General features: G+C 43.7%; 1 protein-coding gene across 10 annotated transcripts in view; it reads right to left on the reverse strand.

The window, feature by feature from the left end:
• The window catches only part of DOCK9 (dedicator of cytokinesis 9), a 290,243-nt gene that overhangs the window by 82,421 nt on the left and 183,976 nt on the right, over positions 1-23,846 (reverse strand). For all 10 annotated transcript variants that reach the window (XM_039252519.1, XM_039252516.1, XM_039252512.1 and 7 more), the window contains exons 14-27: positions 22,159-22,241; positions 21,457-21,579; positions 11,682-11,761; positions 11,415-11,602; positions 11,209-11,274; positions 9,938-10,030; positions 8,526-8,649; positions 7,956-8,077; positions 6,782-6,868; positions 6,336-6,425; positions 4,855-4,970; positions 4,513-4,582; positions 3,097-3,222; positions 2,439-2,510 (exon numbers count right to left, since the gene is read on the reverse strand). In XM_039252519.1, coding sequence (XP_039108450.1) covers positions 2,439-2,510; positions 3,097-3,222; positions 4,513-4,582; positions 4,855-4,970; positions 6,336-6,425; positions 6,782-6,868; positions 7,956-8,077; positions 8,526-8,649; positions 9,938-10,030; positions 11,209-11,274; positions 11,415-11,602; positions 11,682-11,761; positions 21,457-21,579; positions 22,159-22,241 — 1,440 coding nt within the window. The remainder of the gene's footprint in view (positions 1-2,438; positions 2,511-3,096; positions 3,223-4,512; positions 4,583-4,854; positions 4,971-6,335; positions 6,426-6,781; positions 6,869-7,955; positions 8,078-8,525; positions 8,650-9,937; positions 10,031-11,208; positions 11,275-11,414; positions 11,603-11,681; positions 11,762-21,456; positions 21,580-22,158; positions 22,242-23,846) is intronic.

Raw genomic sequence — 23,846 nt, forward strand, 5'->3', positions numbered from 1 at the left:
TTACTTCTTTGACCATCCCTCCTGTGGTCCATTTGGGCACTTTACCAGCTAATCTCTCTGTGAGGCCACAAACCACGCCACATTTAACTTTGTAACCCTTGAGCCTCCATGTAAATAAGGGCTCTCAATGAATAGTTTCTGAACAAATCAGTTCTATGTTTAAATATAATCAAGCCACCAATCTTTCTGAAGTGATTATATATTTGGCATCAAAAATAATGAAAAATCTAGTGGGGCCTTGTTATGGACTGAATTATGTCTAAAATTTGTATGTTGGGGGTGTCTGGGTAGCTCAGTCAATTAAGCATCTGACTCTTGATTTGGGCTGAGGTCATGAGACAAAGCCCCATGCCCAGCTCTGTGCTGAGCAGGGAGCCTGCTTATGATTTTCCCTCTCTCTCTCTCTCAATCTCTCTCTCTACCCCCCTCTCCTCCATTCTCTTAAAAAAAAAAAAAATCATATGTTGAAGTCCTAACCCACAATCTCTCAGAATTTGACTGTATTTGGAGACAGGGTCTTTAAAGACGTAACGAAGGGGCGCCTGGGTGGCTCAGTCGGTTAAGCGTCTGACTTCAGCTCAGGTCATGATCTCACAGTTCGTGGGTTTGAGCCCTGTGTCGGGCTCTGTGCTGACAGCTAGCTCAGAGCCTGGAGCCTGTTTCAGATTCTGTATCTCCCACTCTCTCTGACCCTCCCCTGCTCACACTGTCTCTCTCTCTCTCAGAAATTTAAAAAAAAAATTAAAGAGGTAATGAAGTCACTACAGGGTCATTAAAGCAGGCCTTAATCCAACAGGACTGATGTCCTTACAGGAAGAGGAGACACACACTGAGGGAAGATGATGTGCAGACATAGGGAGAAGATGGCCGTCTACAAGCTAAGGAGACAGGCCTCAGAAACCAAGTCTACAGATCCTGATGTCAGACATCCAGCTTCCAGAAGTTTGCAGAAATGAAGTTCTATTGTTAAAGCCCCCCATGCTGTGGTACTTGCTATGGAAGCCCAATCAAACTAAGACAGGCCAACAGCCTATCCTGCACGTTGACAACGTTTTTACCAGAAAGTTGCTATATCCAAATGACCTGTGTGTGTGCATACATGTGTAAGTGTATGTGTGCACATGCATGTGTATGCATTCATGAATATGTGTTTGCAAGCGTGCAGGTGTGCGCACGTGTGCGTGCATGCATGCATGTGTGTGTGTGCACATGCGCTGTGTGTGTGTGTGTGTGTGTGCGTGCACACACGCTGAGCTGAGCTGCATACTGCCAAGCAGACAATCTGCTAGGTTTTTACTTGGCAGGCTGTTCTGGCATGATTTACTTGGGCATTACTCTGTGGAAAGCAGGGCCCACTTCCATCTGGCATCTCCCTGGGCACTAAAACCAGAATTAGAAGGGAAAAATAAAAAGGAAACCACCTGGTCGGGCACTGGCGCCTGCTCCACTAGAGGGAAGTGTGGTTTTTGGTGCTGAGCCGCCAACCTTCTGCCTGACAAAATCCAGCAGCCTCTCCCAAGGCTTTCTCCCAGAGCCTGGATCCCTGGTCCAGGCGGCCTAGAACTTCACCCTCCCTTCCTGTGGCTCCCCTCCCCTCCCGTTATTCACTGTGAGAGGCCGCTGGGCACCACGACCTGCTCCCTGCCCAAGGGCCTCCTGGTCCCACGGGACTCAACGCCCTGCGTCTGCACAGTTGCAATGCAGAGAGAATTCAGAGTCATAACGGCAACTCCAAAAGGCTGCACATCTCGAAACGGACCCGGTGACTTGGCCACTGTGTCCGCCCATTAGAATCTTACAAAAATGTATCTACACTGAGCCTTGGCCAGCTAGAAATAGCTGGTCACACCTAGACAGGCATCAGTCCAGAGAGGACACATGGGGACCCAGAGTGTCACACACACCCAGGCACCTCAGCGAGTGGGGGGAGAATGAGTTATCTCAGAGTCCATTCCTTGCCTTGAGGACATGCAGTAGCATCAGACACTCTCAGCTAAGTCCCCAAGAAAGGTCTACAATGATGAAGACTGGTTAACTACATTCAAAATAAATGCTTAAACTGTTACTCTAATTTCAACAGACTTGAAGATTTCTGAGCTATTCAAAGGAAAAGACTTTGGAGTTTTAACACATGCTTCAGGAGAGTGAGCTTTGGGGGCAGATTGTTCTCAAGATCTGGCCACCTTCATTTGCCAGCGGCGTGGCCTTGGGCAAGGAACTCGCTCTGGCCTCAGTATCTTTGTCTATAAAATGAGGGATAGAACTTTATTAGAGCCCATGGCTTTGCTGCATGGAATAAAGTGCTTTCTTACATGGAAAGCCGTTAGAACAGCACTGTCACTGGCACACAGAATGCGGTAATGAACGTTGGCTACAAACACAATGAAAAGACTTTTCCCTAAGAGCCACCACACGAGCCCCGATACAAAAGGACATACCTTAACCTTGGAGTTCTCTATCAAATGCTGAGCCATGGATTTTATCAAAACGTCGAAGAAAAACCATGAATACTAAATGAAAAATAAAAAGGATCCCGGTAAGAAAAACAACTTAGAATGTGACATGTTTACTCTCTTAGGCTGACAATGTTATAGACACAAAACAGGTGTGACCCCAAAATGGGGCTGAACCTCTCAGTAAATAAACTATTATGGGACCAGAGGTGAGTGGCAGGCAGCTGGGTTCCCCTTTCGCGTGTCCAACAACAGGTAGCTGCCTCCCAGGAAGGAAACTGGGTGCAAGCCTCTAAGAGGCACCACTGGGTCAGATTTGTGATCTTCCCTCTCGGCTGGGCCCGCCTGCTGCTGAGGCTGCTTTTGTAATCTCTAACTCTGTGTCCTCCGCTCATTTGAATATAATGACTCCTTAAAACTTCAGAGCCCACGAAACTCTGAATATGGCAATATTTTGCAGAATCGACAGAAGCCCAAGTATATGCAGCAAAGCTGCTCCTGGAGAACTAACTCTTCACCCCTTTTCAGGGGGTGTGATGGTCTCTAAAAGCACACAGGGACAGAGAACTGGTCTAGCTGTGGCATTCTGGGTTTTCTCCCATCCGTTTCCACACTGCAGAGCAACCCTGGCCCCTTGACATACCTTAAGTAGTTTGTTGCTGGTGAGGAAGTCGGCAGAAGGCTTGAGAATTGTGGTCATGGCTTTTGTCAGTTCTTCGTGCACCGTCTTGTATTCGGAAGCAATGTACGGCTCAGCCTTGTACGCATACTTTGAAGAAAAGGGAGAGATACTTGAATGCCCCAGTTATCTGAGGGGGGCTGAAATCAGGAGAGGCTCGGGGGCTGGTGGTCAGGGACCCACGTGCAAGTGCAGGCGGGGAGAGGAAGGGGTGGAAACAGAAGTGGGAAGGGTTCCTTCAGGGAACCCATCGGTACGGAAACCACCTGGCTCAGGTCAGTGGTCCGCCAGCCCACGACTCCACTCCCAAGGACCTGGAGGAATGTGTCATCTGACCTGGGGGGCTGATTCCACAGCTATAATCTACAGAGGTGTCTAAGACTAAACAGAACGTGTGTGTAACTTTTCAGAAGGGTAACCGCTGCTCTGTTTACGGAGCTGTGTTATATAAATGAAGAACTTGTTGATATTCAACTTCATGACATCTCTTGCCGTCCCAAAAAGTTATCTAATTTGATGGTGGCCAGAGCTAACCTTCTCATTCAGGAGAAGCAGTTTTACTGAAAATTTTTGTTGGGAAAAAGAAAAATGAAGACAACAGGCTATGGGGCGCCTAGGTGGCTCAGTTGGTTAAGTATCCAACTTTGGCTCAAGTTATTATCTCGTGGTTTGTGGGTTCAAGCCCTGCATTGGGCTCTGTGCTGACAGCTTGGAGCCTGGATCCTGCTTCAGATTCTGCGTCTCCCCCTCTCTCTGCCCCTCTCCTCCTCATACTCTGTCTCTGTCTCTGTCTCTCTCTCTCAAAAATAAATAAACATTAAAAAAAAAAAAAAAAGAAAGGGAACCTGGGTGGCTCAGTCGGTTAAGCACCCAACTTCGGCTCAGGTCATGATCTCACAATTTGTGGGTTTGAGCCCCGTGTCAGGCTCTGTGCTGACAGCTAGCTCAGAGCTTGGAGCCTTTTTCAGATTCTGTATCTCCCTCTCTCTCTGGCCCTCCCCTGCTCAAGCTGTCTCTCTCTCTTTCTCAGAAATAAATAAGACATTAAAAAAAATAAAATAAAAATAAAAAAGAAGAAAATAGGCTATACCAAAGGCCTACCTAGAGCGACTTAAAATTCTTTAAAATTCCACATCATTATTTACAAAACCCATGAAGAGAAACGTAGTTGAAAAAATAAAATTAAGTAAATAAATGAATGGCTGCCCCTCTTTGGACTTCCTCTCATTTAGGTACAAGCACTGGCTTTTAGGTATAGAAGAGAAAGCACAGATATTAAGTTGCACCCCGAAAATAACTAGATTTTTTAGAAAATGAGTCCTTAGAAGGAAAATTGGAGAGCCACAGATTTATGTGATTGGGACAGTTTATTTTACATACCTTAACATATGACCTCAAGTGGCTCTCCAATCCTTCTTCATGGCACTGGGCAACCACATGAATAATGACCCTACACACCACAGGAATGAATAAAGCAATGAATAGTAATGTGAAAATGAACACATTTCATTATTACACAGTAGTAGTAGAACAATGATGATGCTATTGGCACCACAAGAAACAAGGAAACGAGGAATTAGATGGGGTCCCTACACATGGGATCAACAGAAATTTCTTAAATAGAATGGTCAACACACACTAGCATCCCAGATATGTACGACCACGCTCCAGATGTGGACAGACTGAAAGGGAAGAAAGTATCTGCCTCTCTGCCTCTCTCACCGTGTCACATTGACGGCAACTTCCTCCTGGGTCGCTCTGGTGAGGACGCGGAATAGCTGGTTTAGGATGGTGGGCAAGAAGGCGATCATCACGTGGCCTTCCATTGCATGCAGGCTCTAAGGACAAGAAATGGCACTTGCGTTTTCTTCTTAAAAGTAGATCAACCCCCACAAACTTCCACCCAGTTCCAAATAAGGATGGAGAAGTCTATCAAAAACAATGGGAGGCAGTGGCAGGCAGAATAAGGGACAAAGATGTTCACATCCTAATTCCCAGAACCTGTGAATATGTTACATGGCAAAAGGGAACGAACTGGGCTGCTAATCAGCTGGCCTTAAGATAGGGGGACTCTCCTGATTACCCAGGTGGGTGTGAAGTCATCACACAAGGGTCTTTAAATTGGAGGGAGGCAGAAGGGGACGGTCAGGGAGATGTGCCTAAGGAAAGAATGGTCAGAGATGCAACAGGATGGGCTTTGAGATGGAGGAAGGGATCGCAAGCAAAGGAATGAGGGCAGCCTTCAGAGGCTGGGAAAGGGCAAAGAAACAGATTCACCCTAGAGCTTCCAGAAAGGAACTCAGCCTACAGAGGTGTGCTGTTGGAAACTACCAACTGTGCAGTCATTTGTTATAGCAGCAATAGAAAATGAATACAAAAGCTCTTCTTAAATTCATATGGCTCTCTACGAGCTACGAGAGAGGGCACCTGGCAAAGAAGTGGCTTCAGAAATCCCCATTCCCTTTTCCTTGCTGAAATCAAGCAAACATATCCCATTTCTCATATGTCTTGTATTTTGCCCCCAGGCCTCAGGTGCTCTTTGAACTACTTTCCTTTTTTTAAAATGTTCCCCTTGAACCACATTCTGGATAAAACTCCCCTAGAGAAATACCACTTTGCTACTGCTGTCCCATGATGCTGGGGGCCTCGAACCCCTGCCCAGCACTGGGGTTGTTCACACGTTTTCTGTTCTGTTCTGCTTTGTTTCTGCCCACCTGGCACACATTCTCCAAGGCTGTGTTATCTCCTCCAGTTAGCTACACACTCCTTAATGGCGGGACTGAAGTCCCTGCTTCTTATGTGCTTGTCCCTGCGCTCTGCACCCAGTGAGCACTCAGCGGACAAGGCCTGCGTATGTGAGTGATTTTCTAGGCAGAGAACAATGTATTTTGAGTTGGGCCTAAAAACAGTACATGTGGGACAAGGATGAAGGCAGATCAGTTGTCCTATTTCTTTTCTTTTTTAATTAAATTTTTTATTTTAATTTCGGCAGAGTTGACGTACAGCACTCTCGAGCTGTCCTATTTCTGAGGCAGCTTCTTGCCACCATCTAAAACCACAGAGAGGCTATCAACCTGAGAGTATCTAGATAAGAGCATCCTTATAAGGTTCCCAAGAGGTAAGAATAACACTCGCCAGCAAACGGAAAACCCAACCCACTCCAATCTCATTAAAAAGGGGTTACTAAGAAAGCTATCTGATACCTTAAGGTATTTTACAAGTTCACTTCCTAAGGCCTGGGCTCCAGATTCGGTTTTCTGGCAGTACTGGAAAAAATTATGTAAATGCTGATCCTAGGAGAAAAAAAAGAAGAGAAAGAAAGAAGGCCTATTAGCATAATGCTGTGGAAACAGGAGTACCTGCTTCTTACAGCATGCATGTTTTATTCAGAGACTAAGAAGCTGATCCTATAAAAATGAAAACATCAAGAGAGATAAAATTTTTTAAAAGATTTCAAAGATCCTCCAACAAAAGAGGAAGTAGTTGAGAAACGTTACTTGTACTATTCATTTATGTCAGTACATATGAGCACCTTATATGTATGTATAACATATCAGTTAGGATTTTCTTTTGTTTTTTGGCCAAAAAGATCATGCAAATTCATTCACTGAGCAATCACTGCTAGTTAATGCTAACGAACAGCACGCACCTGAGTATACACGGTGGAAACCAGATGAGTGGAAACTTTCAGTAGTGGCTTGCTGCCATCTACCCATTTAATTTCAGGACCATAATGCTAGAAAAAACATGGAAGGGGAAAAAAATCCCAACAGATTAGCCATCTTGGCTTCAAACATCATGTTCACCGAGGGGACTGATGAGGTGTCATAGGCCCAAACAGCGTCATTGACTCAACAGCTATGGCTGGCTTGCTGCAAGAATGCAAACAGTGCTAATTTCTCCCCAGTTTCTTCCCGGGGTACAATGATTTCCTTACTGGATTTTCTGTTACCGTTTAATTGCAGCTGTAGGAGTTATTGCCTGTTTGAGAGGTAAAGAATCCTGTGTCACCAATGACTAAACCAAACTGGAGTTCAGGATCCTGATAGGGATGGCAGAAGACTGTCCAGCAAATGGGACAGTAAGACGTCCTACAGGGGTAAAGGGTCAGTCCTCTGTGTGCTTATTTTGATTTCTGAATTCTCCATTTTTCTTACGTTCAGACTAGGAATTATAACTGAATGTTACAGAATTTCCCCCGATTTTGGAATATTTTAACCATTTGTCTATAACATGGACCCACATTTGGCACTACTTCAATGCTGAGAAATATTAAAAGCCATGCAAAACGAAAATGAAGCAGACCTTATCTGAGTGTGTTATAAAACTGAAATCTATAAAATTTAAGATGACTAAACAAACTGCAAAATCAATTAACCGGTTGGAGAAATCTGAGAAAATTCAGGCCTTAATGGATCAGCAAAGGTATCAGAATGGGCTACCCTGTGGCGAGAGTTGCTACTACATTTACTCTAAGTAGAAAGACAAATGCTAATAGTTTGTGTGACTCTAAGAACACCTCCTTATTTGAGCACGGCTGGTTTGCAGCAAAAAACTTCTACCTCATCCGGTATCTCTTAAGTATCCATTCCCTGCTGAGGTGTTGCTCGTTCAGGACTTATAAAATGCCCAAACTATAATTCTAGATTGTGCTGTAAATAGCACTGACTTCCAATGGCTTGCGTTTACTTGAAAATGAGTAACTAAAACCAAACTGTTGGGACCAGCAAAAATACTGTGCACTTTGTTGTGTTGTTCCTGCATTAGTTGATCTTTCATGTTTTCTGAAGGTACGGGAATCAATCAGTCTTAATGTTCTATACCCTGCCCATCCCGAGCTCCTGGTAGCCAAGGTAGCCAGAGGGGAGATTGGCTGCGACAGGAACGTGTTGCTCACTGGTCACTACCCTTCCATCCTTCAGCAGAGGAAGCCAGGCATATCCAACTGTTGAAACAAAACACAAAAAATTTCACTGCAGGTTGTTGGAACACGTGTGAAAGAAAGTCAGGGCTACTAAATTGCCTGATCTTTAAGGCCCCAAATCTCGTCTCTGCCCAGCACTGTCTACAATGTACTTTGGCCTCTTTGGGATTACAATTCTGAAAAGATCTTTCATAAAAGCTAACATATACAAGCCAAGCATGCTACCTTCATGAGGTCATGATCTCACAGTTGGTGAGTTCGAGCCCCTCAGGCTCCGTGCTGGCAGTGTGGTGCCTGCTTGAGATTCTCCCTTTATCCCTCTCTCTTTGCCTTTTCCCCACTTGCACGCACATGCTTTCTCCTCTCTCTCTTAAAATAAATACATAAAACTTAAAAAATAAATAAAATAAAAATTTAAGAACCTACTATGTAAGTTATAGACAATCAAAGGAATGATAAGACCTCAAACCTTGTGTTTCAACAACATCCTTCTTCTTCGTGCTCCCTTTACTCGAATTATCGCAGCTGACGTGGAAGAACGTGAACAACAAGTGGTGCTTTTCGTGGAGCTGGGTGGGCAGTTCTATTTTAATCTGCAAAGAAGACCACATAACAGTCTTGCTAATATTTTACAACAATGAAAATTCCCAATAAGAGCAGGCACACGTGTCACCCAATGCACAAACATGCATTAGGTCTCCAAACTGGTATGGACATTTGCAGTCAAAGAACTCAAAGAACAGAAACTGTGCTAAAGAAGAAATGGATCCATAACGCACTGGTAGGGTCTGAATGTGTGTCCCCACTCCCACCCCCAAATTCGTATGTTGAAATCCTAACCCCCCAAGGTGATGGTGTTAGGATGTGTGGCCTTTGGGGGAGATTAGGTCATGACAGTAGAGGCCTCATGAATGCAATTAATCCTCTTAAAAGAGATCCAACAGAGTCTCCTTGCCCATCCCACCACGTGAGGGTACAACTGGGAAGTGTGTGACCTGGGGATGTCCCTCACCACGCCATGCTGGCACCCTGATCTAGGACTGCAGCCTCCAGAACTATGAGCAATAAATACCTGCTGTTTCCTATCTACTTATTCTGTGGTTCTGCTGTAGCCTGAACAGACCAAGACATTCACTGACCAGAAATGGCAGAGTTGGTATTTCAACTCTATAAAGAACTAGAAAACACGTGACATCAACACCACTACATTAACCTAACGAAGCCGAGGCATGACGAAAAACCAGGATAGAACATTTGAAAGTAGAATTCATACAGGGGCACCTGGGTGGCTCTGTCGGTTAAGTGTCTGACTATGGCTCAGGTCATGATCTCTTGGTTGTGAGTTCAAGCCCCACATCGAGCTCTGTGCCAACAGCTCAGAGCCTGGAGCCTGCCCTGGATTCTGTACGTGTCTCTCTCTGTCCCTCCCTCTCTCCCTCTCTCTCTTTCTCTCTCAAAAATAAACATTAAAAAATTTTTAATAAATAGTAGGATTCATATAATAGTTTTAATGAACTACATTATCATTCTACATAAAGAAACCCAATAATAAGAAAAAAAGATTCTCGGGTCCAACAAACATAACTATACTTAAGTGGGAATTTGAAAGAAAGTATGTCAGAATATTAATTGTGGTAGTAATAGAGGAGAGCTTTATGACTTTTCCTTTTCTATGATGTGCTTTTTCCAAGTTTTTAGAATAAATGTTACTTTTGTAATTAGAAAAGATGATGTAAAATAAATACTTCAGCATTTAGTTCTCGCACTGTAATTCCAGCACAGTATGCAGTTTCTCTTGAATTTTGCTTTACTAAGCAAAGGACTTGGAGTTTTCTTTAAACCTGGTTAACTGGGATTTCCCTTGAAAGCCTCCTCACTTACCTCATCATAAAATTCTGGGTTTTGGTGATGGTGTAAAACCGCAGCAAAGGCGCTCCTCGTGAACACTGGCCCACCGGGCCTGCCATAAATGCACTAAAGCAAGAGTTAGCAGAGAAAAGCACCAGTATTTAATTAACAGGGTCAGAAATTAAACTCAGATGTGGTGTAAAGAGGCCTTCCTACAGCATAAGCCTATAACCACCTCTGATGGATGGATTTCTTCTGCCTAAGAGACTCCAGACCCCTCCACCCGCTTACTCCTGCGTCCCACCCACGTCCGGCCCACCTCCCAGCACCCCACCCGCCTTGTAACTAGACACGGGCTTGCCCATGGCTCCCTTTCTCATGCGGTCCCTTGTCTGAACGGCCTTCCCTTCTATGTGGACCACATTCCACGTGTCCGTCAAGAAATGATGAACTCCTTCCTCTGGGTTCCCTTAGCATTTTTTACACTAATTATTCACTTTTGACAAAAAATCATTTCAGGACCTTCTATGTGCCAGGAGCTTTTTCTCTTTGGCCAGCTTTCTCAGTAAACCATGAATTTCTTTTTCTGGGGGGCAAAAATGATTATTATATTCTTCTTTACATCTCTGTCTCCTTCCCTTCTTGGAAAGTCATCTTCACCTCGTTACAGGAAAGAATTTGGGCTGTGGAGCCAGACTACCTGGGTTTGAACAGCGGTGCCATTAACGCATAGCCCTAAGCAATCTTATTTAAATTCTGTGCATTACTCTCATCTAAAAATTACTGTTAGGAGAATTAAAGGAGTTTAACACCTCTAAGGCTCTAAAAGTAGAGTCTGGATTATACTAAGTACTCAATAAACATCACCAAGAATCTACTGCTGTTATTATTATCATACTATAATAAATATCAATCTATCCTTACTATTATTTCTATTATCGATCATACTAATACAATATGCTAATCATACTAATCTCCTTACTATTATTCCTATTATCGATCATACTAATACAATATACTAATACAATACTAAGAAAAATTCTTAGCACCCACACACATGATTTGTTTACTGAACTGAACAAGCCTAAGAAACTTGCATCCTTAAAGAGCTGTAACAAAACAGAAATAGTCAATGAACGGCAAGAACTCATCTACTCCCTATTCTGTAAGGTTCAGCCCATCTGGTGGTATATTATGGTGGCACATATCTTCACGTTTGTGTCAGTTATAAATTTCTTTCTGCAATTTATCGCTCAAGTCCACTTTTAAAATAGAAAAATGCGAACATACATAAAAAAACAAACCTTCAGAGGCTGAGAGTCTTCCTCATCTGAATCTTTGAATTCAATGCAAATAGCAATATTTCTGGCCTGTAGCAATATTTAAAGAAAGAAGAAAAAGAAAATAAGGCAAAACAAGCCAGAAAATGTAAATGTTTATAAAAGAATATGAGAAGCCAAAACCCAAGAGAGATTAATCTCAAAACTGAAACCTCGATCTTTGCGCTCACCTTGGCAAAAGACTTTTGACTGTCATATTTCAAGTACTTAGGATAAACGTACAGGTGGTTGTTGTAGATGGTGTAAGGCTGAGTGTGTTTAGGTATGCAGGGCACAAATTCCTCGACTTCAAAAGTGATCGGAGTTTTACTACAGGTTTCAAATTGCTTCATGGGAATGTACGATGAATTGACATAATCTGGAAAATTAACAACAAACAAGTTGAAGCAAAAACCAAACAAAATTTTGTCTGGTTATTACAAAGAACTAACACTTACTAGGAAAGTCTGAGGAAACGTTATCAATTGTAATGTCTAGATTGCCCAGAATCACCGGGAGTTTAGCCATCTTCTCAGGTCTATAAACAGAAGAGAAAGATCACACGTGTATAAGTTAGGTTAGCTCTAAAACCTAAATTCTGGAGGAGCACTTTCTAGAGAAATGTGTGAATCACGCTCTAAACCTCCCAGTAGCCACATTTTAAAAAGTAAAAAGAAACAGGTAGAATTAGTTTTAAGAATCCATTTTACTTAACCCAATATATCCCAACTATTATTATTTCAATATGTAATCAGTATAAAAAGTTATTCTGATTGTTCAAATGCAGACGTGTATTACACTTATAGCTCATTGCAGTTTGGACTTGCTGTATTTCACATGCTCAATAGTCAGTCATGGCCAGTGGCTACTGTGTTGGACTGCACAAATCTAGTTAAGAGTGTTAGTTTTCGTGAACCACACTCCAGCCTTATCCACACATTCTTGGCTCATTTAGAATCATGAAAATACAGAGCTGGATGCCATCTTTGGCTCCAGTATCTAGTAAAATGCAGGACACAAAGAAAGTACTGAATTAAATGTTTGGTGTTTAGATTTGGATATCCAAGTATCTCCTCTGTGACATTCCTGACAGGGGTGACTCCGCCTCACCCCTTCCTAGTTGCAAGGAAACTCAGCACAGCCATTTTCACACCCAGACTGCACTTCCTCATCTCACCTCTCTGAAACCTGCGCTCACCAAGGGGCCTGGTTAATTCTCTGCGTAACACCTTTCAGCCACCTATAAACAGCAACCACACCTTGCTGAAGGCCTCTGTGGTTTCAGCCCTTTTGGACATTCCTCCAATGCCATATCTCCCCTAGAACAATGTTCCATTTACGTCAAGGTGCCCAGACTGCATAGATCAGGCCCAGTGAGGTCTGACCAGGTGGGGACTGAGGAGCGAGCTGGTTTTGAACAATCTGCCTTCTACCGATGTAGCCGGATTCTATTATTTGGTGGTAGCCACACTCTCCTAGTGATGTACACTACCTTTAAACTACCTAAATTTCCGAAATCGTTTTCCATAGGCTTTACTTTCATGCTACATCTCTCTCCTACATTCATACAATTATGGTTTGGGAACTCAGAACAGGATTTGATTTTTGGTTGCGGAAATTTCACTTTTTTACATCTGAGCCATTTCGAGTTGATCAAAACCTTTCCAAACCCAGATTCTAACATCTAATGTAGGAGATATTCCTAAGAGCCTGATGTCATTAGAACATTTCACCAGCATGTTATGTTCTCAAAAAAAGTCAGTGATGATGATACCGCACAGAATATGGCCAACAACGGGCTCCTTCTCAAACCCCCAGAGGTCCGTCGCCAGACTGATGTTATAGCCCCTTCGCCACCGAACCTGGAACACCTGTCCGCTCGTGCACACTACGCTTTCCTGACTTGTTCACAGGACACCCCGGCATATATGCTTGTTAAAGGTTTTGCATTCCTCTGTGGTACCAGGTTAGCAACCCAAATGAAAAGAGAAAAGCAGCAATGTGATTAGGATGAGAAGCTCGACATGACATGACTTAATCCTAGAAAACAGAATGCTGCCTCATGGTTCTTCATAAGCCACCTGTTGAATAATGCCTTTTAAAACATGGCCAAATGAAGGAGGGCACTTTGGGGATGAGCACTGAGTGTTATGTAGAAACTAATTTGACAATAAACTATTTGTAAAAAAAAAAAAAAAATAAAACATGGCCAAAAAAGACCATCAAAGCTATTGGCCTGCAGATTCTGCATTTGGTTTTACTCCTATTTTTGAAAAGTTCCTAGCTCCTGATGTGAAGACCCCGAAGACATTCCTGTTATCTGTAAATAAGCAGCCTCACATGTAACGTGTCCGTCTAACCCAGGGTACAGTTCCTTTTGTATCAGGATTTCCTAACAGTCCTAAATCCTCGCTTCCTTGTGACAAGAGCCCGGGCCAAGCACACTCTGAGCTTTGCCCAAGGCCAGCTTCAACTTGCAGAATCGCTTTCTCCTAGGGTTTCTTTCCTTTCCACTTGTTTTTTGTTTATATCAGAGTTTAAATGAGCATTCCTTGAAATCCTGAGGGAGGTAACTTATATCAGGAAGGCAGGTCAACGGTTTCTCACACATTCTGCCTTCAGGTAAAAAAAATTTCTGGCCGCAGCTCCTGGGAGGCTCAGTGGGTTAAGCATCAGACTCTTGATTTCAGCTCAGGTCATGATCTCACAGGTCGTTAGTTTAAGCCCCAGGCACTGTCAGTATGGCCTGCTTCAGATTCTTTCTCTCCCTTTCTCTCTCTGCCCCTCCCCTGCTCTTTCTCAAAATAAACTTAAAACAATTTTTTAAAGATTTCTGGCCAAAAGATGTCTAAGTACAGCCTAGCATCACCGTTTTATCTTGTCCCTATGTCCACTGTGTGATTTATTCAAAAAACTCAATATTCTTTCCTTATATATTTTTTAATGTTATAATTTTTGAGAGAAAGAGACAGACAAAATGCAAGCAGGGGAGGGGCAGAGAAAGAGGGAGACAAAGAATCTGAAGCAGGCTCTACGCTCTGAGCTGTCAGCACAGAGCCCGACGCAGGGCTCGAACTCATGACCCTTCGAGCATGAGATCATGACCTGAACTGAAGTCAGCCACCTCACTGACTGAGCCACCCAGGCGCCGCCACAATACTCTTTTCTACTAGCCAGAAGATTGTGCCCTCGACAATCATCTCCTGGCTGCTGCTGCTGCTGCCTCCCACACTGTGGGCTCCCACAATGATATACTGTCGGGGTCGCTCTCAACTTTACATAGGGCTCTTCAGGGATGTTGACCCTGAGACCCATGGGTTTCTGTGCAGCTATAAATTTTCTTGACATAGAGTGCCTCGCTCCACCTCTTCTCTCAAACACCTCAACACTGTCACTTACCACAAAACCCTGCCTCCCACAAATCTTAAGACACCCAGGAAGTTGTTTCTGCTTCCTAGAATCAGAACTATTCTGTTCATTGCAAAGAGTACTTCCAAATGTAAGTGTTCAAGAGCACTGTATTTCACCCCTTCCTGGTTTTTTCCGCCAATAAGTGAATACGTCCCTTCTTCACTTTTTCTATTACTCTGCCATTATCCTCATATAAACTTTGGATAACTGGATTTCTAAGCAACACGTTTTAACTAAACAATCGTTACTGGAACTCTTTGCACAATGTGTTATATTCTTCTGTGTCTAACTATACTCTTTTCTTTCTCCTGATGAAAGTTTTTAGTTCTGGCTGCTATTTCTATAGAGGCAGTATGTCCATGTATTTCCAAGAAAGCGCAGATCTGAGCTTAGTTCCAAAGCACACAGCACATGGGCTTTGTGGAAGCTGTTTCTACCAACTTAAGTTTTTTAAATATAATCTTAAACTTACTTCAGAACTTTAGGGGTTTTATGGAACCCAGCTTATTAAACCTCAAAACCTTATAAACAATGAAAATTCTACTGCCCTTTTTAATATGCCATTTCCAAAGAGATGGTGTGTGTGTGTGTGTGTGTGTGTGTGTGTGTGTGTGTTACACAAAGTGAATTCTCTTATGACTGGGATTAGTCATTGCTGTTTTTTTTAATGCTGAAAAGTATATATATTCCATGCACAACTTACAATACCTTGAGCATGAAAGCCCATTCTAAAACTGCATTAAAGAAATGTATACAGTAGACACACATAGGGTATCTGGAGTTTGGGAACTTCTTTTATCTACATATCAGTGTTGGAATGAGTGAGGCTCTCACTCTGAGGAAAAGTAAAGGTCTTTTCTTCCCACTGCCCATACAATCCTGCTGACTCAACAAGTTCCAGAGGCCAGGGGAGAATCACAAACCAGCAATCATCCCACGCCCACAGATTTGGTGTCCTCACCTCTGTGTTTCTGCAGCCCGGTCCTCCCTTCTCCATCTTCTGCACTGACCCATTAAAGGGATTAACGCAATATAGGCGTGTGTGGGTCTGCTGGTGGTGAAATCTTCTAAATGCATTTTATAAAAGGAAATAGAATCTAAAAAGCTTTGGAGTCACTTAAAGAAATGTGTACGTGATTGAAAGAAATTTGAGATGCTTCTGTTTAAACGAAATCACTGAGTTTATGTCTCTGAGAAATTTCAGTAACTATTTATCAAGTGCTTATGGGGATACGACACGCACTAGACTAGGCACCACTGACAGAATACTAATGCGATAGATTCCTGTGCTCAGCCAGACAGATGGTGGCAACCACATGCACACAGGGTGTGCAAAACCTCCACAGGAAGGCAAGTGTCTAGTGTACGGAGAAGGAAGGGAATGAGCCGAGTCTTCTCAGTGAGAGACATCACCCTGAAGTGCATTTTCATTGACTCCCCCCCACAGCTATAGGACGGGGCTATTAGGGCTCCCCCTTAAAAAGAAGAGGGGACTCAAGCAGAGAAGTCACATGACCTGCTTCGGCTTCCCAACATGGACATGAGTTACAGACTGGACTTTGAAAGAGGACAGGGGTCCCTTGACAACAGCAGAAGGGAGCATGGTTGAGGCAGAGGGCGAAGCATGGTGGAGTGAAAGTACATGATGGCTGCAGAGAAAGGCAAGTAGCCCCACCCGGCTTGAGTGCAATGCAACCAGAGGGAAATGGAAGTAAGAATGTCAAACTTGGGCACAAAGAAAATAACGGTACAAATAAAAATATATACATATAAGTCTCATGCACAAACCCTATTAATAAATATTATTGCCTAACCCACCTAATGTGGGGGCACCTGAGAGGCTCAGTCAGTTAAGCGTCGGACTTTGACTCAGGTCATGATCTCACGGCTCGTGAGTTCCAGCCCCATGTCAGTGCTGAGCCTGCTTTGGAGCCTCTGCTCTGCCCTCTCTTTCTCTCTCTCTGCTCCTCCCCTGCTCATGCTTTCTCTCTGTCTCTGTCTCCGTCTCTCTCTCTCTCAAAAATAAATAAGCACTATCAAAACCAAAAAACAAAACAAAACAAAAAAGCACAAAAAACTACCCAATGTGGTAGCATTAAAAAAGGTTTACATTTAGGCAGCTCTTTCTGCCCACGGTCCTGTCCCTGTGGTTTAATAAAAACACCTTTTGCACCAGACCAAGGAAAAAAAAAGGTTTACATTTAAAAGAAAATATTCTTGGGGCGCTTGGGTGGCTCAGTTGGTTGAACACTGGACTTCAGTTCAGGTCATGATCTTGCAGTTCATGGGTTCGAGCCCTGCAGTAGGCTCTGTGCTGATAGCACGGAGCCTTCTTTGGATCCTTGGTGCCTCTCTCTCTGCCCCTCCCCAGCTCATGCTCTCTCAAAAATAAATCAACATTAAAAAATTTAAAAAGAAAGAAAACAGGGGCGCCTGGGTGGCTCAGTCGGTTAAGCGTCCAACTTCGGCTCAGGTCATGATCTCACGGTTTGTGGGTTGGAGCCCCGCGTCGGGCTCTGTGCTGACAGCTCAGAGCCTGGAGCCTGTTTCAGATTTTGTGTGTGTCTCTCTCTGACCCTCTCCTGCTCATGCTGTCTCTTTCTCAGAAATAAATAAAAAACATTAAAAAAAATTTTTTTAAAGAAAGAAAATATTCTTGAAAAGATGCTCAACGTTACTCATCATCATGGAAATACAAATCAAAACCATAATGAGATCCCACCTCACATGTGTCAGAATGGCTAAAATTAACAACACAAGGAACGGCAAGTGTTGGTGACAATGTGGAGAAAGGGGAACCCTCTTGCACTGTGGAATGCAGACTGGTACAGCCACTGTGGAAAACACTACATAAGTTCCTCAAGAAGTTAAAAATATGATCTAGCAATCACACTACTAGGGCCTTTCCCAAAGGATACAAAAATATAGATTTGAAGGGGTACATGAAGCCCAATGTTTACAGCAGCATTATCAACTATAGCCAAACAATGGACAATGGAAAAAGCCCAGGATCCACCAACTAATGAATGGATAAAGAAGATGTAGTGTACACACACACACACAAACACACGTCATTGTATACATATACAATGGAATATTACTCACCCATCTAAAAGAATGGAATCCTGCCATTTGGAGCAACATAGATAAAACTAGACTATATTATGCTAAGTGAAATAAGTCAGTCACAGAAAGACAACTACCATATGATGTATATGGTAGACGAACATATGGGAAGGGGAAATAAAAGAGAGAGAAACAAACTGGAAGAGACTCTTAAGTACAGAGAACAAACTGAGGGTTGCTGGAGTGGAGGTAGGTGGGGGATGGGCTAGGCTGGTGATGGGCATTAAGGAGGGCACTTGTTGGGATGAGCACTGGGTGTTTGTTGTATGTAAGTGATGAATCACTGCATTCTACTCCTGAAACCAATACTGCACTGTGTGGTAACCAACTAGAATTTAAATAAAAATTTGAAAAGAAAAGAAAGAAAAGGAAAGAAAATGTTCTTTTTTTATACTTTGCCTTCATGCTTTCAGATTTCTTGCAGAAGTCAGAAAAGAGGCGCCTGGGTGGCTTAGTCGGTTAAGCGTCCGACTTTTGCTTAGGTCATGATCTCGCGGTTTGTGGGTTCGAGCTCCGCGTCGGGCTCTGTGCCGACTGCCAGCTCAGAGCCTGGAGCCTGTTTCAGTCTGTGATTCCCTCTCTCTCTGACCCTCCCCTGCTCACGCTGTCTCTCTCTGTCTCTCTCTCCTAGAGATAGTAAAAGAAGTCAGAAAAGATACCACTGTGAGGAAATCAAATAAGGATGAAATAGCAAGTATTTCTTCTTGGGTGAAAGTTTCCAGAAGCATACATGTCAGCAATGCCATCTATCTGACAGAACTGCTTTCCTACTAAGTCTTGGAAAACACCCCTGGTACTTATTGCAAAGGAGAGGGAGGAGTGGCCTATGAGATTGGACAGCTATTTTCTAAAGACTGGGGGCAGCTCGAGAAAATTTTTCCCATCCATTATTAAATGACATTTTGAGACAACCATGGGAGCAGCAACGACAGCTTTGCACCCAGGCTGGTGCCCAGGCCAGTGACATGAGATTATTCCCTATAATAAATAAACAAACAAAAACAAACAAACAAAATAAAGAGGAAAAAAAAGAACAATGCTAAGGTTAAAAAGAAAAAAAAAAAAAAAGGAAGCCTCCACTCCCTAATTCCACTATGAAAAGCACAGGGAGCAGACACAAGCATTTCTTTGGATTTTGCTGACAAGGAAGGACGAAGGCTCCTCTTTGCATCTTCTGAGGCTGACAGCATCACATCCCTATGGGGTTTCTCTGGCTGGCCCTCCGGAGCACACTCCTCCCGCAAGATGCTTTCCGCTGAGCACGACCATGAAGGCCCGGTGTGCCAGGGAGGCCACTCTGTGCTCTGAACCAGTGAAGGCTTGTGCTCTTCCTCGCCACGGGCTCTCTGCTCACATCACTTTTTCATTAAAGACCCTGTGGAGTCCTACCCTTCAGCCTCCGCCGAGGGACAGAACAGTGAGCTGGGGCTGCTGCCCAAGACCCACCACAGCCAGCGCAGTCCCAGCTAGCCTGCCTGGCACAGAACCTCTGACACAGGACTTCCAACCACCATTACGGGTAGAAAACCTCATCATTGGGTTGTATGCTGGAATATGGAAGTAAAAATGTTGGCTTAAAAAAAAAAGCCCATGTAAAATCGTGGAAAGCTATAAAGTAGAAGTTAAAAGTCATCCATACATCCAGCCCTCAGAGACAGCCATGACCACCATTTTGGTACACACCCTACATGACTATTTGGTGCCTATCTTTCCATCTGGCTAGCTGCTTGCCTATCCATTTCTTCATTTACACATAAGAAGAAATATATAAAATGTTTTCTTCTCAAAAATGAGGTCATATAGATATACTTTCTCCTCCTTAACAATATAGAGTGCACACCGTCCTAAGTGATTACGTTTGGACCCACATCATGAATGTTAAGAACTGCATGGTAGGCTAGTGCAGGAAAACTCTAATCTATTTAACTAAACGTGCTGGAGTTTAAAAAAAAAAGTAAAATGATTTTTATTCTTTAAACGAGGATGAAACATGACAATAATTACTGTATGAAAACATGTTATATGTGACAATATATTACTATCAGTAAGTAAAGGTTTTTTAGAGATGTTAATTATGGCTCTATTAAGAATCCTGAAAAATCAGAAGAGAGAAAAGTACAAAAAAAGTGAAAATGAATAGAAAGCTGAACAGTGAGTCCTGAGTTCTAAGCCAAGTGACACTGTTACTTTGACATGTGTGGGGTTTTTTTTCCAAATTAAAAAAATAAGACTAAAAGTTTCCTATGGTATAGAATAGTTCATGGCTGGCTCTTCACCATTCCTTCCTTTCGTTTTTTTTTAATTTCTTTTTTTTAATGTTTATTTTGAAAGAAAAAGAGAGAAAGAGAGGGGAAGGGGCAGAGAGAGCAAAGAGAGAATCCCAAGAAGACTCTGTGCTGTCAGCGCAGAGCCCAAAGAGGGGCTTGGTTTCAGGAACCGTGAGATCACGACCTGAGCTGAAATCCAGACTTGGACGCTCGACTGACTGAGTCACTCAGGCGTCCCCATGCTTTTCATTTCCTTCCCTTTTAACAGCCTCAGTTCTTTCTCATTCCCAGAATTTCCCCAGAAAAGCTCTAAAACCCATGTCATTAGCAAAGGAAGTCAGCTGTGAGAGTTCGGGAGGGGACTGTCATGAGGGAACCCCAGAGCAGCACAGGGACAGGAGCAGGCTCTTAGTCAGACTGACCCCACCGGCGCGTTCCCTCTCTTTACCGCTGTGGGCTGGATGGTTTCCCCGGACACATATGTTAAAGTCCTAACCTGTGGTACCTACAGATGTGTCTTTGTTTGGAAATAGGGTCTTTGCAGATATAATCAAGAAGATGAGGTCACTGGGGTTGGCCCTAATCCAACATGACAAGTTCTTTCATAAGAAGGACATTTTGACAGAAAAACACAGGAAGATGGCCATGTGCAGCCAGAGGCAGAGACTAGAGTGACGCCGCCACAAGCCAAGGAGCGCCTGGAGCCACGGGAGGCTGGAGAAGCACGGAGGGACCCTCCCCTGGAGATTCTGGAGCAAGGGCAGCCCCGCCAATGTCTTGGCTTTGGACTTCTAGCCTCCAAATCTGTGAGAGCTACATTTCCCTTGTTTTAAGCCCCCTAGTTTGTGGTACTTTGTTATGGCAGCCCTGGGGAATGAATACACTTGTTAATGGAGGTAAAGCATTTGGAACAGTGCTGGTAAACAGTAAGTCAGTTATTGTTCTTCCCTTCCGTCATTCAGTTAATGGTACCTGAGTCTCTCCACGGTGCAGGTCAGAAACTGGGGGGCTCCTTATCCGAGACTACCCCCCACTTCTCTCTCCTCCCTCCCTTCCCCCAATCAGGAGCCCCAGGTGGAGTAATGGTGCTTCCCCAACATGACCGGAGTTAGTCCCTTCCTCCCCTTTCCACTCTCACCGTCTTTGCTGAGTCTTTTCCCGTCTTTTGCCAAAGGTTCCTCACCTGTCTCCTTCCTCCCTAGGCTCGTCTCTACCCTCACACCGCCCTTCACGGCACCACTGAAAATGTCACTCAAATTAACCAGAACACTCTTCAGTGTTAGACCTTTTCTTCCCTCCCAGGGACTCAGGGTAAAGTTCCACGCTTACCCAACAGGCCCTATGATGTTTGAGTGAAGCCCGCTGCCTTCCTCCCCACCAAACACCTTTTTTTTTCAGGTGAGCAAATAAGTAACACTTTGAGACTCACTTCCGAAAGTCCGCAAGCAACTTGAGCATGTCATCATTGGAGAGCTTGTTGCTGTCCTGTCTGTAGAGAGCAGAGAATCTGGCATTTTTGTCAAGGTTTCCAGATGCATCCTTAAACAATGTCCTGAAACAGCCAAACAACAGCTCTAAACAGAGCTTCCAAAAGACCAAAATAAATCCACAGCTTAACTTCGGTTTCTATGTGAAGGCTAATTATTATTCCATTGGCTGTAGCTAACAAAAATTTCATTATCTGCAAACATGGGAGACATTTATGCGGATGAACACAACTAACTCAATTTACGCAGAAAACGTTTCCAGCAAATGGCTCGTGCTTGGGCAACAACATCCACAGTCAGATGCTTAGGAAGCAGAGCCCACAAACAAGGGTAATGCGCAGGCCCCCGCCCTGGGCTGCTGTCCAGGCTGAGCTCGGGACACGTGGCTAGAAAGCCGCTCTGCAAGGAGAACCCCCGTCCATCCCGCCAGCCCCCCACACAGCTCTCCCAGCCGGTATCTTCCCTGTCTGTGACTCTGATGAATGACTATTCACATAGGGGGCTTACTTATGTTTTAACTTTACGCATTTAAATCCTCTTTGTCTCTGGGCAATAAACAGAAAAGATGAGTCAGTCAGTCTGTCTGTCTATCTATATTCGCCTATCTGTATCTACATCAAAGGCATAAAAGATAAAGTTGTTACCTTGCTGCCCATGCAAACGGCATTCTGTACTGTCCTAGTCTTTGGCAAGCCTGCTTGGCATTCTTCAGCACCTTCTGAGCAACCTTGAAGACGCGAGAATCAAGATATGAGGTGCTGCACATGACAGAATTATGATCTAAAGGGCCATCATCACATGTCCACTGAACAAGCTCTTACCATAGTATCAGATGCGCGGAAAAGCACAGGGCATGGTAAGGAAACGGCTGGGCCTACGCTAGGTGCAGGGTATTCTGTTGAATACAATCTTTGTGGCAGTGATTTCCAAAGACTATACAGAATGAGGACTGTTTCCAAAATGTTATGTCTTTTCTTTTCTAAGATGTTGCTTTCAAAGGCTGCAAGTGTGACATTTCATAAGCTTTCATAGTTCTTTATGACTGAGGCTTACTTATAAGTTCACTGGGTTATTAACAACTGTTAATTCTTGGAATTCGTGTCAAAATAGATTGCAATACTTAACATTTAAATGAGAACACTAATGAAAATAGTAAGCCGGCATAGCTCCTAATGTGTACAGGCTTATGCAGAGTCCCACAATTTGGGGGACAGGTATTCGTTCTAGAAGACATTACAGGTGCTGACTTAAGTTAGGCCAGGGTTTTCAATTGCTATAGTCTTATTTTCTAAGTATAAACTTACTGCTGTTTTCACTTCTTGATGATGAATTTTCATTTGTTGTGGGTGGACTTATCAACCCCATTGTCCACAGGGAAGCAGATCTGCTTTGGCCTCAGATGTGTGCAGGGCAGGTCTGTCAATCAACTATACCCCTACTGCTAAAGCAGAGGACAGACCCTATAGGTGCTCGTACCGGGGCACTGCGCTGCTACCAATGCAAAGTCTGATTCCGTCAGAGCGGTATGTTCAGGGCCTTTTACATTAAGTAAGCACATGAAAAGTCAAACCAGCTCTGGGGACTGTGATACCGTGCCTGTGAACCAACGTGTGTCAGAGCGGCTGCATCAGCAGCGCCTGGAAACTTCTTGGGAAAGCAGAGTCTCAGGTCCCAGCCCAGGCCCTTTGGGTCAGAACCTGCCTTCTGACCACACCTTTGGGGGATCTGCACACTAGGTTTGAGTGGACTCGGAACACAGAGCCGTTTGTCTCTAGGTCAAACTGAAAACCAATTGGGTGGATCTAGGCCATCAACCCTCTCTGGGCTCCATTTTCCCCACCTAAGAAACGAAGGGCGTGAGCCACAGTACTCCTCACTATCCATTCCAGTTACCAAACATTATGACTCTAGCACGGTCGTGCTGTGGGAGTGCTGCCCTCACAAATGAACTGGAAACACGTCTTGACTGAAACATGTCCTCTAATTCCTCCACTTCTTCATCCAGTAGGGCACATTCTTGCAGGGCTCAGGGGACACATGGTCACAGGGGAAAATGGCCTACCTTCTATTTTCAGATAGAAACTATTATTTTTAGGTTTATAACAATAATGACTGTATTGTGGAGTCAAATGCAATATTTGCATAAAACTTAAAACTAAAACCTAGAATTCAGATAAGTTCCACTCTTTCCTGTGGCGAACAGGGTCTGAGCCCACAGACTTACTGAGGACGCAAATAGAACATAAAGTATGTAAAAGACTGAAAAACTCATTTTTGCCTTTGGTTCCCCGCCCCCCGCCTTTTTTTTCTTCTTCTTTTTCAGTCTAGTCAT

The sequence above is a fragment of the Hyaena hyaena genome, unplaced genomic scaffold, assembly GCF_003009895.1.
Source record: "Hyaena hyaena isolate Hyena2069 unplaced genomic scaffold, ASM300989v1 scaffold_418, whole genome shotgun sequence".
Classification (NCBI taxonomy): Eukaryota; Metazoa; Chordata; class Mammalia; order Carnivora; family Hyaenidae; genus Hyaena; species Hyaena hyaena.